General features: G+C 44.1%; 1 protein-coding gene across 1 annotated transcript in view; it reads right to left on the bottom strand.

The window, feature by feature from the left end:
* Positions 1 to 252: 252 nt before the first annotated feature.
* SRCIN1 (SRC kinase signaling inhibitor 1) overlaps positions 253 to 14,401 on the bottom strand; it is a 64,615-nt gene continuing 50,466 nt past the window's right edge. The window contains exons 19-20 of the mRNA XM_036756121.1: positions 13,517 to 13,657; positions 253 to 548 (exon numbers count right to left, since the gene is read on the bottom strand). Of these exons, the coding sequence (XP_036612016.1) occupies positions 414 to 548; positions 13,517 to 13,657 (276 nt within the window). The 3' untranslated portion in view covers positions 253 to 413. The remainder of the gene's footprint in view (positions 549 to 13,516; positions 13,658 to 14,401) is intronic.

Below are 14,401 nucleotides of genomic sequence, written 5' to 3'. Positions count from 1 at the left end.
AGGGAGTCAGGAAAAAGGAAAGTGGAGTGGGGGAGAAGGGAGGAGAGGATAGGTGAGAAGAATGGGGAAGTGCAGGATGGTGAAAGAGGAAATTGGGATAGAAAATAGGAGAGGATGGTGGCCCAAGAGAAGACCATTCTGGGACAGAAAGGGGTAGGTGGTGTGTTTGATTTTCATATTTTTTTGTTTTGGCTTTTTAAAAAAGGTCATTAAAAGTGGATTATTTCAAAAAATCAAAAACACCACAGGTGGGTGGGTGGGTAGGGCAGCTAGAAGGTGGGCATAACTGCACCAAATCCTGTTGAGATTCTGAAGAAGGGTGTGTTGGGGGTAGGGAAATGAAGGGAATATGGTGAGAGGTAAAGTAGAAGGAGGAAGAAGAGGGGAGGAAATGGGAGGAAGAAGATAGGGCTTTAGAAGGAGATGGAGGAATTCCTTGCCCCAAAGGAAGTCAATACGGGGATGGAGGTTCTGGAAGCAGAGGGTTTTTCTGAGACTGGGCTTGAGGTCTCATTTGACCCGCTCACCTCTTTAGATGGTCTACTGACCTGGAAAAAAAAAAAAAAGCAGGGGTCAGTGGGGCTAAGGGCCATGCTCTGTGCCTCTAGCCAGAGAAAAACTCCTCTAGACATCTAGGAGAAAACTGTCGTAAAAAGAAAGGGGCTAGAGGGAAGTCTGGAGAAGGAAATTCCTGGACTGAGGGCGGGGCTGTGCATACAGATGTGTGTAAGAGAGTGTGTTGCATGGACAGAAAGTCAGAAGAGCTAGTAGACCAGGAAAAGAATGCAGCCTACTAATGGAAGGTGAGAGAGAAGGAAGTAGGTGGGACAAGGGCAATCCATGCCCAGAATTCCCAGAGAATTAGAGAGGAGGGGCAGGAACAGGAGATGGAGAGGGGAAAAAGGCAGGGAAAGGGAGGAAGAAAAAGTGAAATGTTAGCTATGGTGCAAGCAAGCATCCCCACTTGGGGCAGCGTGAGATAGTCCAAGTTGGGAGGCTGGGGGAAGAGAAGACCCCAAGACTCACCAAAATGGCCTGGGGGAAGGGCCAAAGTTAGGTTTCACTCTGACAGCCCACTTACCCAACTCTGCCCCCTCTCCTGGAGTATGACCAGCTAAGAGTACAGGAAGACAACCATCTCCTTGGTTTTAGATACTATTCCTTCCAATGATTCAGCCTATGATTGCATTAACTTTTTGGGCAACTGTATCCTATTGAACTTGTAGTCAACAAAAGCCTCCAGGTCTTTTTCACATGAGCTGCTACTACATTTCACATAAACTGCTACTACCTCCCTGACCTGTATTTGCACCATTGATGTTTTGAGCCCAAGTGTGGGAATTTACATTTATTCCTGTTGAGTTTCATCCTATTAGTATCATCCTACCAATCAAGACTGTTGAGGTCAATTTGAATCCTGATGTCACTTAATACATTACTACCTCTCCAAGATTGTTGCCAACTCCAAAGCCAGATACCACTTACGTGGCTTCATCTAAGTTATTGATAATAAGTGTTGCCCCTTGGCACACCATTAGAACCTTCTACCAGAATGACATAGGTCCACTGATCAAGAACAGTAAGTTCTATAGTTCAACCAGCAACTGTAATGTAATCTAGCTTACGTGTCTCCATCTTGTCCACAAGGATATCATGGGAGATGATTAAATGCCCTGCTTAAATCAAAACATAGACTATTATGACTGTGGGCTTCCTCTCATCTAACATTCCTTCATAAAAGGGAATGGGTATATTTTGGCTGTGGGACAAAGGATAAGAGTGTGGCTTGAAAACCAGGAGGATCTAGGTTCAAGCCCTACTTCATACATACTAGCTGGGCAAATCCTTTAATCTCCCAGTGCTCTGGACAACTAAGACTCTAAATTGCAGAGAAGGTACATTGGTAAAAGGAGCTTCCTCACCTGGAACAGTTCCCTATGCCAGTGAAATCATCCCTTCCCTCTCCTTGTTCTTAGTCATTCCATGTAATCTCCCATGATCAAAGCATTCTGAGTCAGTGAGTGATTCTCAATTTGGGGTTCATGGACCCCCACTGTAAGTAGCAGATAGATTTCAGAGAGTCCATGAACTTAGATAAGAAACACATTGCATCTTTAATTTCACTAACTTCTAACTGAAATTTAGCATTCTTTCAATGATGAATTAAAAAAAAAACAACCAACATTATCCAGAGAAAGAGTCCATAGTTTCACCAGTCTTTCAAGGGCACCAAGATACAGCAGAGTTTAAGAATTCTCATTCTAAGCCCTCACAAACCATATGCTCAATAATTCATCCTGGATCAAGCTTGTTGGCCTGTACTTTCCAGAATTCTTTTTCCCTATTTTGGAAGTCAGAAAAACTTGCCCATCTCAAGCTTCTTGTTCTCGATGATTTCTTGGAGATGAATGACATGGCTCCATGCTGGAATCTACAGGTTCCTTCAGTTCCCTGGGATTTCATTCGTCTGGGCCTGGAGAACTGAACTCCTTTAAAGCAGCTCAGTGCTATTTCTTCTCATAACTTTGGATGTCAATTCCTAGAATTGTGATCATTTAATCCAACTCCCTTTTTTTTTTCTTACCAAGAAGAAAACAGGGCACTTAGGTGGCCAGGGTACCAGCCCTGAAATCAGGAGTAACTATGTTCAAATCTGGCCTCAAACACTTAGTAGCTGTGTGACCCTGGGCAAGTCACTTAACCCCAACTTCCTCCAAAAAAGAAGAAGAAAAAGAAGAAAACAATAAAGATGAAAGTGGTGAATTAACTTGCCCAAGGTCACATAGCTAGTGGGTGGTAGTGCCAGGAGTAGAACCCAGGTCTTTTCACTCCTCACATGTTTTTGCGATACCACAATGCCTTTCTCTCACCCATATTCGTTCAACCTCATCCCCTTTGAAGAGCCTTCTCCTTGGTGGGGAAGCAGAGCAGGAGTGGGGGAGCTATGCCTAGGCCATGGTCCTGTCCTCTCTTTATCCTTCATCTAACTTCATCTAACTTCAAACACAGCTTCAAAGAGGCTCTTTCCCTTCCCTTTATCTTTTTCTAAAATTTCAGCTCAGCCTCAGATTCTGCCTTTCTGGCCCTGTTCTTGTAGGTCTGGGTCACTCTTTAGTACGTATCGTTGGTTATGCATCCCTCCTTCTAGGTTTTGTTCCTGTCCTTTAAAAGCTGAATTCATTCTCATCACTATCTTTTGATTTGAAGCCTTTCCTTTTTTCTTTGCACAAGTCATTTGTGATGACAGAATCAGAATTTTGTTTTTAAACAATCTCCTAGCCCTCTACTTTTTAGAGGCTTGGGTTGTCAGATCATACTTACTTTTAAATTTTTTTCCTTTGAAATCTGTCTCCCTAATATAACAGGTGCTTCCGCACCACTGTTTCATCTCTGTGTGAAGCCAAGGGACTCCGACGTTTTCATAGAGGGAAAGAGAATGTATAAGACTGGGAAGTAAAACTGCCAATGTTCTCTTCTGGGGCAACTGATCAAGCAACATACATTTATTAAGAACTTACTATGTGCCACAGGATGTGCTAAAGTAAATAGAGCACTGGGCCTGGAGTTAGGAGGACCTTGACTTCAAATCTGGCTTCAGACACTTAACTAGCTGTGTGACCTTGCACAAGTCACTTAACCACACTTGCCTCAGTTTCTTCATCTGTAAAATGAGCTGAAGAAGAAAATGGCAAACCCATTCCAGGACCTTTGCCAAGAAAATCTCAAACGAAATAACTGAACAACAATGTGCCACACTCTGTGCTAATGAGGATATAAGGAAAGGCAAAAAACATGGATCCCTGAAATAAGATCACATACTAATGGTGGAAGCTGGGGGGGTGAGAGGTGGGGAGGAACAAAATATAAATAACTAGAAACATACACGACATACACAGAGTAGATGGAAAGTAAGCTCCAAGGAGAAAGCAAGAGAGACCAAGAAAGGCCTCATACAGAAGTAAGCACATGACCACAGGGAAAATGTACTGCCTGAGACCATGCTGAGGAAGTAAACCTACCCAGCAGGACAGAGGGAGGTATGAGATCTGTACAAAGGGTACAGGATTGGCCTCCCTCCTTCCTTTCACGCTTCCCTTGAGAGCTGGACTTTTTGATTACTGTGGGAAGGATGGATTTGTTGGTCTCTGGGTAGCAGGTGCCCCCGGACTGAGATTGCTGGATTTCCCTGAAGTACCTCTGAGCAGCTTAGACACACCTGTATCCAATGCTCCCAGGGTGGCCCAAGACACTACTTGTCCTTGACCGTGACTGTTGGAGCTCAAGGCTGAGCAGACCCAAAACCTGGGGCAGAGACAGGGACCCAAGTGGGCAGAGGAGGAAACCAAGTCTGAGGCTGGCAGCTATTGAGGATCTTGCCCACTGGTAAGCAAGGATGGAGAAGCCTGGTTTCTCCCATAGCTCTTCCCCTATTTTCTCTTTTCATAAAGAAAAACTGAGGTCCCAGGCACACACACCTCTCTTTATTCCTTTTCCATAAGCTGTGGGCATGCTACGGTAGTTTGAGAATTTTCTCCTGCCATCCCCATAGAACTGAGAGGGCAGGCAGAAGTAGCTTTCCACTTCTCTTCAGTCTCCTTTGCTGAATCATCAACTGTCACACCCACAGTGAAGTGGATCCCAAGGCTTGGGCCTGGGCCCTCTTCTTTCTCTACACTCTCTCTCTTGGCACCCTGTAAGGCCAATCTGTAAGTGAAAGATCTTTCCCACCCATAGAATAGGCTTCAGGTGGGGTCAACAAAGGGAGGCCTGATTAGAGGCAGGCCCACACCCTTTCACTAACTAGATGTGAGGCCCCAGGCCCCACACCTTTTTGCTAAGTAGGCTCTGAGCCCTCAGGGCCCTGAACCTAAACAGGTTTTCCTTTAAAATTCAACCCCAGAGCCCTGAAAGCTCTGAGGTTGGTGTTTTGCCTTTGGGGGCACACTCATTGAAAGAGTGTTGGTGACAAGACTCTAGGTAAGCCGCTGAAGCAGCCCCTCACCCCCTTTGAAAAACTCAGATGTTGGTGCTTCTCTGGTAACTATGTATTGTGATTTTGTCAGACAGAAATCTGTCTGTTGATCTGTTTATATTGTCTCTGTAATTTCTGTTTATATTTGCTCTGAAGTTCAGGTTGCTGATTTTTCCCTCTGAACTAGGTGAATGGTATATGTATGTTTCATTAAAGTGAGATTGTTAACCTCTTAAAGTTGCTTTCCTTAGGAAAGCAGATCAAAGAACCTGTGCTGGCAGCCCTCCTGTGTGCTGGTATTACTGGACTTACACAGCCACAATAGCGACGAGCAGCATTGTTGTTACATGCCCTCATCCATCCTCATGGGTTCTACTACCATCTCCATGAAGATAACTCCCAGATTTATACATCAAGCCTTAGTTTTCCTCTTGAGCTCCGGCAACACATCATCAGGAACTGCCTATTGGACATTTCTGACTGGATGTCCTACAGGCATCCCAAACTCAACAAGCAGAACTTGAAATCTTTCCTGCCAAACCCAACCCTCTTCTGAGATCACTTCTAGCTCTATATGATCCTGTATCTCATCTACTTGTCTCCTTCTCCTCACTCACACAGTCACCACTTTAGGTTCAGGACCTCATCACTTCTCACCTGGATTATCACAATAGCCTCTTATTTGAAATCCCTGCCTTAAGCCTCTCATCACACTGCAATTCAAACTCCACACGGCCACCAAAGTGCACAAGTCCGACTATGTCACTTCCCCTCCCTCACTCAAGAAGCACTGGTGACTCCCTGTTACCTATAGGATAAAATATTAACTCTGGGACCTAAAGCTCTTCACAACCATCCTCCCCTGATACCTTCCTTCTTTCCTAGCCTTCTCCTTACAGTCTAATCACACGGACGTTACTTGCTGTTCCTCACATACAACACTCATCATTATGGTGTAGTGGATAGAAGCTGGGTATTGGGAAGACCTGGCCTCGAATCCTATCTCAGACACTTAATAGCTATGTGACTTTGAGCAAGTCACGCAATCTCTCTGTGACTCAGTTTTCTCATCTGCAAAAAGAGCAATTTGGACTTGACAGCTTCTGAGGCCCCTTTCAGTTCTAAAGCTATGACCTTGTGATGTCCTGTATCTTATGCACTGGAGGTCCCCCCTATACCTGGAAAGCTTTCTCTTTTCACCTCTATTCCTTCTCATCCCCGGTTTTCCTTCAAAATTCAACCCCAGGTCTCCTTTAAGAAGCTTTCCTCCCTACTAGTACCTTGGATTACATTTTTAAACCTATTTTGTCTACACTTCTTTATGGACATATCTTCCACATTAAAATGTAGCTTTCTTGAAGGCAGAGACTGATCTTTGTCTTCTATCTCCATTACGTAGCACAGTATTCTTCATATAGCAGGTAGTTAATCCTTGTTGACTCACTGATTGGTTGGCTGATGACAGAAGGCAGATAGTTCCGTGTTCCTTCCATTTTGATTATTTTCAATAATCTCTATGATAACAGTATGTGGCATGTCTGAGTCCTGAAAATGACTAGAGAGAAGGGACTAGATGTGGGGTGGTTAGATTAAATTCCAGCTGCTTACAGCCATAGGTTCAGAGGAGTTTGAGAAGGGAATAGGCTTGAATGCCCCCTACTGGCCAGTAGGGATACTGAAGGTTTTTAGGAATGTTATCTCAAGCAAGCTCCGAAATGATTCTTGAGATCACTGAGCTAGTGGTCCAAACCAAGCACCACCAGGTGAGTAATTCAGACCCTGCACTCCTTGACTGGATAATTACTATTGCTTTTTTTTGGTAGGAAAAGCTGGGCCTGAAGTCAGAAAAACTCATCTTCCTGAGTTCAAATCTGGCCTCAGACACTTACTAGCTGTGTGACCCCAGGCAAGTCACTTAACCCTGTTGGCCTCAGTTTCCTCATCTGTAAAATGGGCTAGAGAAGAAAATGGCAAACCATTCCAGTTTTTTTGCCAAGAAAACCTCAAATGAGGTCACAAAGAGTCAAACACGACTGAAATGACTGAACAGTAAAAATAAACCTATGAAATTTTATCTTATTAGATTTGGCCCAATGTACTAGCTTGCCAGGATCTTTGCAATGACTCTGTCATCTAATGTTAGCTAGCCCTTCCAAGTTGGTGTCATTTAAAATTTGATAAACAGATTATTTATGACTTTATCCAAGTCAACAGATAAAAGTGTTGAACAACACAGGGCCAAGCCCAGATCCCTGGGGCACTCCATTGGAAACCTTCCCAGCTGATATTAGACCAATAATTATTCTTCTTTGAGTTAGACTATTCAACTAGTTCTTAATGCACCTCATTGTAGTATGGCCTAGCTAACATCTATTCATCTTTTCCATGAGAATAGCATGAGGGACTGTGTCAAAATATTTTGTTCAAAGCTAGGAAAGCCAAATCTAGGCAAAGCTTTCCCCAATCTCCCAGTCAAGTAATCCTGTCAAGAAAAAGAAAAAGGCTGGTCTGGCATGATTTATTCTTGATAAAGTCATGCTGGGTATATGAGATCACTGTTTCTATGTGTAGGGGTTCAAGGACTGGATTTGTGATTTCAGTATAGAGAAGAATTAATTTTCTGATGAAGAAACTCCCTCTACTGATGCAGGTCAGCACCTTTCCCTTAAGTTTTTTTTAAAGAGAATTTTGGGGAATTACCCACTATGTTGAGCATTTAAATAACTTGCTAAGGGCCACACAGCCAATATGTGTCAGAAGTAGGATTTGAACTTGGGTGTTCCTGGCTCCAAGACAAATCTCTATCCAATATATTCTCTCTCTCTCTCTCTCTCTCTCTCTCTCTCTCTCTCCACACACACACACACACACACACACACACACACACACACACACACACATATACACACACATATATATATATACACATATATATTAGATATATAATATCAGCATCTGCTATTTTGGAAAAACAACAATAAGCAAAACAAAGGCATTTATGCAAAAAAAAATTCTACACGGGGTAAACTACCATTTTCTTCTTGAATTCGAAGAAGATAATGAATTTATGACCTGCTAAAATGAGAAAAGAGATACAATAAAGAGAAGGCTAAAAGAGGGTCTGGCTCCAAGGCAAACTCACTATTCACTATGTTATACTTTCTAGAAGTTCATTAATTATACCTTTAAGAATGTCCTAGAATTTTGCCATGGATCTAAATTAAGCTCATTCTCCTATAGGTTGCAGACTCCATTTTCTTCCTTATTGAAGAAAGAAGAGGAGGGTGGGGGGGAAGAGGAGGAGAAAGAGGAGAAAGAGGAGAAGGAGAAGGAGAAGAAGAAGAAGAAAGAGAAGAAGAAGAAGGAGGAGGAGGAGGAGAGGAAGGAGGAGATGGAAAAGGAGAAGGAGAAGGAGGAGAAGAAGGAGGAGGAGAGGGAGAGGGAGAAAAAGAAGAATGAGAAAAAGAAGAAGGAGGAGGAGGAGGAGGAGAAGGAGGAGGAGGAGATGATGACGATGACAATCAGGACATTTGCCTTCCATTCCCATGGTACTGCTTCCATTCTCTGTAGCCTTTCAAAGATCACTATCAGTGATTCAGCCGTCAAATAGCTAGCATTTAAATAGCTCTTTAGGGTTTGCAAAGTGCTCATTTGAACCCTGGAAAGCAGATGCTATGGAGTAACTTGCCCAAAGTCATGCAGCTAGTAAGTATCTAAGGCTGGATTTGAATTCAGGTCTTCCCAATTACAAGTCCAGTGTTCTACCTGCTGTGCCCCTAGCCGCCTCTTATGTCCTCCTGTTTTTTCAGTACCCACGGATGTAGAGCCTTTTTGGTAGCTATCTTTCAAGATTCTGGTGGCTTCTACATCACCAACCAGCTTCTCCAGGCTGGCAGTGAGAATGGTTCAAATTCACACTAGAGTAACAGCCCCTATGGTCCCTTCCTTAGCCTCCTGACAGATGAAAGAATCACTGAAATAAGGGGAAAGTTTATCAAGATAGGTTGCTATGAGAGTGAAGCCTTCAGGGAGAGTCTGGACAGGAAAAGTCTCCCAGCAATACTGCTGTTTGCCTCTGTGGCACTTGCCCAGCCTATATTAAGAACTCATCAACAATCTCTTCTCATTGGACAGTTTCCAGCACATTTCCACAGAATATCTATGTCTCTTCTTCAATAATCCAAACACTTGTGGCCACATTCCACTCTCTCTAGTTCTTGGATTTTTATGCCTTCTTGAGATACAAAGCCATTCCTATCTATCCTACCTATTTCTTTTGTAAAAAAAAATATGGTGGGCTTTTTTTTGAGGGGCGGGGAGGGTGCTGTGGATATAGTACCAGGCCTGGAGTCAGGAGGACTTGAGTTCAAATTTGGCTTCAGACGCTCACTAGCTGTGTAACCCTGGGCAAGTCACTTAACCCTGTTGGCCTCAGTTTCCTAATCTGTAAAATTATCTAGAGAAGGAAATGGTGAACCACTCCAGTATCTCTGCCAAGGAAACTCCAAATGGGGTCACAGAGAGTCAGACATGACTGAAAATGACTGAACAACAACAACAAAGGTGGGAAATGGTCAAGCCAAGATTCAAATTCGGTGACCCCAAGTTTAGCAGGTTGTCCACTGTACCATGGTGCCTCTCTTTGGCCTGGGATAAGATAAGGGTCATCATTCATCTGTCAACTTTCTCTGTCAAAACATATATTTAAAAACAAACTTAACATTACTCCACACCAGTCTCTCATCCTGACTTTCCTCTTTCATTCAACAGTATTTCTGTTTTCCTATTTCCAACTCATTTTTTTACTTCTCTCCATCTCTCCCAAATGTCTCTAAGGCTTATTTCTTCTTTCAAAACATCTCTCTGACTCATTCTCTCTCCCCTCCATCCCCATTTCCACAAATCTAATTTAGATTCTTTGTAATGTCTCAAGTATGGGCCCTTGGCCATCCCCTCTCTGTCCTTGATCACCCCTCTCTTCAGTGTTTTCCTCCAGGCTTTACATCCTCTGCCTTCAGACATGCTCAGATCTCCCTCAACTTGGAAAAAAAAAACCCGCACCTCTACCAGATGTCTTTGATCCCTCCAGCTACCATCCTCTCTCTTTTTTTTTTACCTAATTTCCAGAATACATGATCCATCCTCACTGTCTCTACTTCCTCAAAACTCCCCCTTTCCTTTATCTCCTTCCAATCCCCACCATGCTATTCGGTCTACTCTGAGGCCACTGACCTTTCAACTGCTGAACCCAATGGCCTTTCCTCTGTCTTCATGCTGCACGATTTCTCAGCACCATCTGGCACTGCCAACCACCTCCTTCATGTAATTCTCTCCTTCTTTAACAGTGTCTTCTTGATAATACATTCTACTAGTTCTGCTGCATCTCTGACCTCTTCTGCTATTTCTCATCATGATTAATAATGATAACAAGAAGCATTATTTTTAGCACTTTAACATTTGCAAAGCTCTGTACAAATGTTATTTCACATGAATTTGGCAACAATCCTGTGAGGGAGGTACTATTATTGCCCCATTTTACAGAAGAATAAACTGAGCCTGAGAAAGGTTAAGTGACTTACATTGGTCACATAGCCAGCAAGTGTCTGAGGGAGGATCTGAACTTGGGTATTCCTGACTCAAAATCCAGTGTTCTATTCACTAAGCTGCCTAACTGTCCTGCTATCAACAGCCATTTGCTGAGTGTCTATCATGTTTGGGTATACTGGTGATATAAAGTCACTTCCACCGAAAGCCTTACGATCTACTTAGGGAAACAGGATACACACGCAAAAAAGGACAAATAGAGATTCCAGGTAATCTATGTCAAGGACCCTAAGAATGGGATAAACACTTGCTTGAGAAGTTCAGAGGAAGAATTCAAGGAAAGCTCCGGCGGAGCTTCAGAGAAGCCATCTTCTTCTTCTTCTTCTTTTTCTTCTTCTTCTTCTCCTCCTCCTCCTCCTCCCCCCCTTCCTTCTCCTCCTCCCTCCTCTTCCTTCAGAAGTAATCGGGGTTGTGACTGACCTGCGGTCACATAGCTAGCTAGTAAGTGTCTGAGGCCAGATTTGAACTCGGGTCATCCTTATTCCAGGGCCACTTCACCACCTAACTGCCCCCAGAGAAGCCTTCTGAGAAGAAGTGGGACTTCTACTGGATTTTGAAAGAAGTGTAGGACTTAGGAGAAGGAAGAAAATGTTCTAGGCAGGAAGAATGAATGAATGAAAAAGCATTTATTAAGCTCTTCCTACATGAAAAGCCCCTGTATTAAATACCAGGGAAAGGAATAGAGAAGAGGAAGTGATCCTTGGCATAGAAACATGAAGGTGGGAAAGTGTGAGGCATGTTCAGAGAACAGTGACTGGGCTGAAACAAAGGTTTGGCACGGAAGGAGGAAACAAGTCTGTAGTTGGAGCCAGACTGTAGGGGATCTTAATTAACGTTTGGACTTTAGGATACATGGTCCTAAATGGCCCTTCAATGATGAGGCAATGGGGACTCACTGAAGGCTTCATAGTGAAAGGTTTCATAACCGTGAACAAGGAAGATTAATCTGTCAGTGGAGTTCAGGATGGGTTAGAGAGAGGTAGGGAATAGAGGATGGAAGACCAGTGAGAAGGTTACCATCGCATATAGTCTAGGCAGCAGGTAACCAAAACCTGAACCAGGGCATCAGAAGAAGAGAGGAGAGGATGGCTGAGAGACACGAAAAAGGGTGAATCAGCAAGATTTTACAACTGATCACAACAAATAACTGAATGACTGGAAGTGTTTTGATAGAGGCAGGGTGCAGGATGTAAAGGATGATTCTGGGCTTTTGAGCCTAATTGATATTTCCTTGTCCACATCTGTACCTTGGCTCACTCTGTGCCTCCTCTTCAGAAAACTCTCCCCCCACCCCCTCCACATATTTGAAGCCCATCTATCTTCTGCAAAGGCCAGCTTGAGTCCCTGCCTCCGGCATGAAAATTCTTTCTGACCACCTCCGGATCCATATTTTATCTAGACATTTCTAACATATAAAATACTTCCCTCCGCTATCCACCTCTAGAGAAAGAACTGATAAATAGAAGTATCCTTGGTATGGTTTTGCACATGTAAATATTTATGTAATAATAGGTAATATAATAATGTAAAATATAATACAAAATATAAAATAACATAAAATAAAATTACATCTGTAAATATACGTATACACACACATATATGTTTGCATCAAATGGTGGTCTTCTCTGGTGCAGGAAAGGGCAGGAGGGAGGGAGACAGTTTGGAACTTAAAATGTAACTAAAAAAAATTAAATTTTAAAAAATGCTTCCCTTACAACAGCCCTGTGAGACAAGTTGTATAGGTACTGCTATTTCCATTTTACAGATGAGGAAACCGAGGCACAGAAAGAAAGGGCAACCTACTCAAAGTCCTACAGCAAGTAACAGGGTTAGTACTCAAATCCAGGTGCTCTATATTTCACATCTTCACATCACAGAGAACCATGAAGGCTTCATGAAATACCCGCCACCCCTTGGGGCACACCGTATACACTACTTAGGCAGGTTAATATTTTTTGCCATAGACAGCATCTGCTTTGTCTTGTCTAGATTCTGAGCCCCTGGGCAGGGACGGGGTCTGATGCTCTTCATATCCCCCTTGGGCTCCTGGCACAAGGACCCTGTATGCAGCAGAGTTTAATAAGTAGGAAGTGATTGATTCCCCCCCCCCCGCCCCACTTAATTTCATTCTAATCAAATTCGCTTGCTACTTTCTCACTACTCTTTTAAAAAGACTATGCCCCATTTCACTGAATAGAACATTTGAAACTCACATCGATGAGAACAAGATTTTTAAATAGAGGCCGAACAGGTAGGGAGGGAAAGCAGCTCCTGGAGTCAGGAAGTCCTCACTTTGAATCCCACCTCCAATGCTTACTGTCTAGATGACCGACCTCCCTCCCTGGCCAAGTCCTTTCATCGCTAGGAGCCTCAGTTTCTTCATCTGTAAAATGGTATAAAAACAGCACCTATCTCACAGGGCTAACAGGGCTAACCAAATGAGAATGAGATTGTAAAGCATTTGCAAAAAGCTTAAAGCGCTATGTCTGTTAGCTATAATTAGTTCATTTGTCCACCTCTATAGAAGTGTTTCTTTTGTGCTCATGGAAGGCTCATGGGGGTATGGAGCACGGGGTTAGAGACAGTAGGAAGGGTGTCATGAAGAGCAGTGGGGAGGAGTGGAGGAAGGGGGATTGGAGCGAGCAGAAGGTCGGTGATGGGAGATGATGGGAGAGCAGGAAAGGAAAGAGGTGAAAGGAAGAGGGAGGGCTGGGGGGCAGCTTACGTCTGGGCTCCAGGAAGGACACTGCAACCTTCGCTTTGGTGGGAATGATGAGAGCACAGGACAAATGCCCTTTGGTTGGAGCCCAGAGAACTGCGGGGAGTCAGGAGGGGAGCTTTCTCCCTCCCTTCAGGAGTTTCCAGGAGGACTGGCAAGGTGGGCACCAAGGGGCTGGGCCCCCCACCCACCCAGAAGTGGGCAGGTCCCCGCCTTCATACCTGCTGCTGGGCCTGGATCCTCATGTACTCTGACCGCTGTTTGCTGTGTTTGCCTTTGTCTGGGCTGCTTGCCTGTCCTGGCTTCAGCCTGGATGCCCCAGGTGTCACCATCTTCATAGGGGGGATGGAGACCCCGCCGCTCTGTGGGGGGGCAGAAACCAGGATAAATGTTGGAGAGACTCCTAGAAAGAAGGAGATTTGGACTGGGCTTGGCCGGCCCTTCTCCTTCCTCTCTCTGGAACTACACTGGCCCGGTCCTCTCCGGGTCCAGGGCCCCCTCTTTGGGGACTCTCTGGATCCACTAACCCCTTTTGTGTCTCTCTCGGCCTGGGGCCCTATCTGCAGGATCTCTCAGTAAAAAGGAAAATATGCTCCCTGGCCAACTCTTCACTCCTTTAATCAGAGCTAAGCAGACAAAAATGATCTCAGCAGGTGTCAGACTCCCCAATCTTCTGGAATAGGGTTTGGAACCTTTTCTGTGGGTGTCATGGACTCCTCCAGCAGTCTGGTAAAGCCTAGGGACCCTTTCGCAGAACAATGTTTTTAACTGAAGAAAATACGAAATTTTAGAGGTCAGTGAAAATAAAAATGCAATCCCCCCATTCTTTAAGTTTATGACTCTGTGGACCCCAAATTAAGAACCCTTGCTTGACAGGGTGTGGGGCAGTGAGGTGCAGTAGGGTAGTGGTTAGAATGCAGGGCCTGGAGTCAGGAAGACTCATCTTCCTGAATTCAAATCCAGCCTCAGACACTTACTAGCTGTGTGACCCTGGGCATGTCACTTAACCCTGCTTGCCTCAGTTTCCTCATCTATAAAATGAGTGAGAGAAGGAAATGGCAAATCACCCCAGTATCTTTGCCAAGAAAACCCCAAAGTGGGCACCA

Source organism: Trichosurus vulpecula, chromosome 4, assembly GCF_011100635.1.
Source record: "Trichosurus vulpecula isolate mTriVul1 chromosome 4, mTriVul1.pri, whole genome shotgun sequence".
NCBI lineage: Eukaryota > Metazoa > Chordata > Mammalia > Diprotodontia > Phalangeridae > Trichosurus > Trichosurus vulpecula.
The sequence above is the reverse complement of the archived record's forward strand: the minus strand, read 5'-3'. Positions and strand labels throughout refer to the sequence as shown.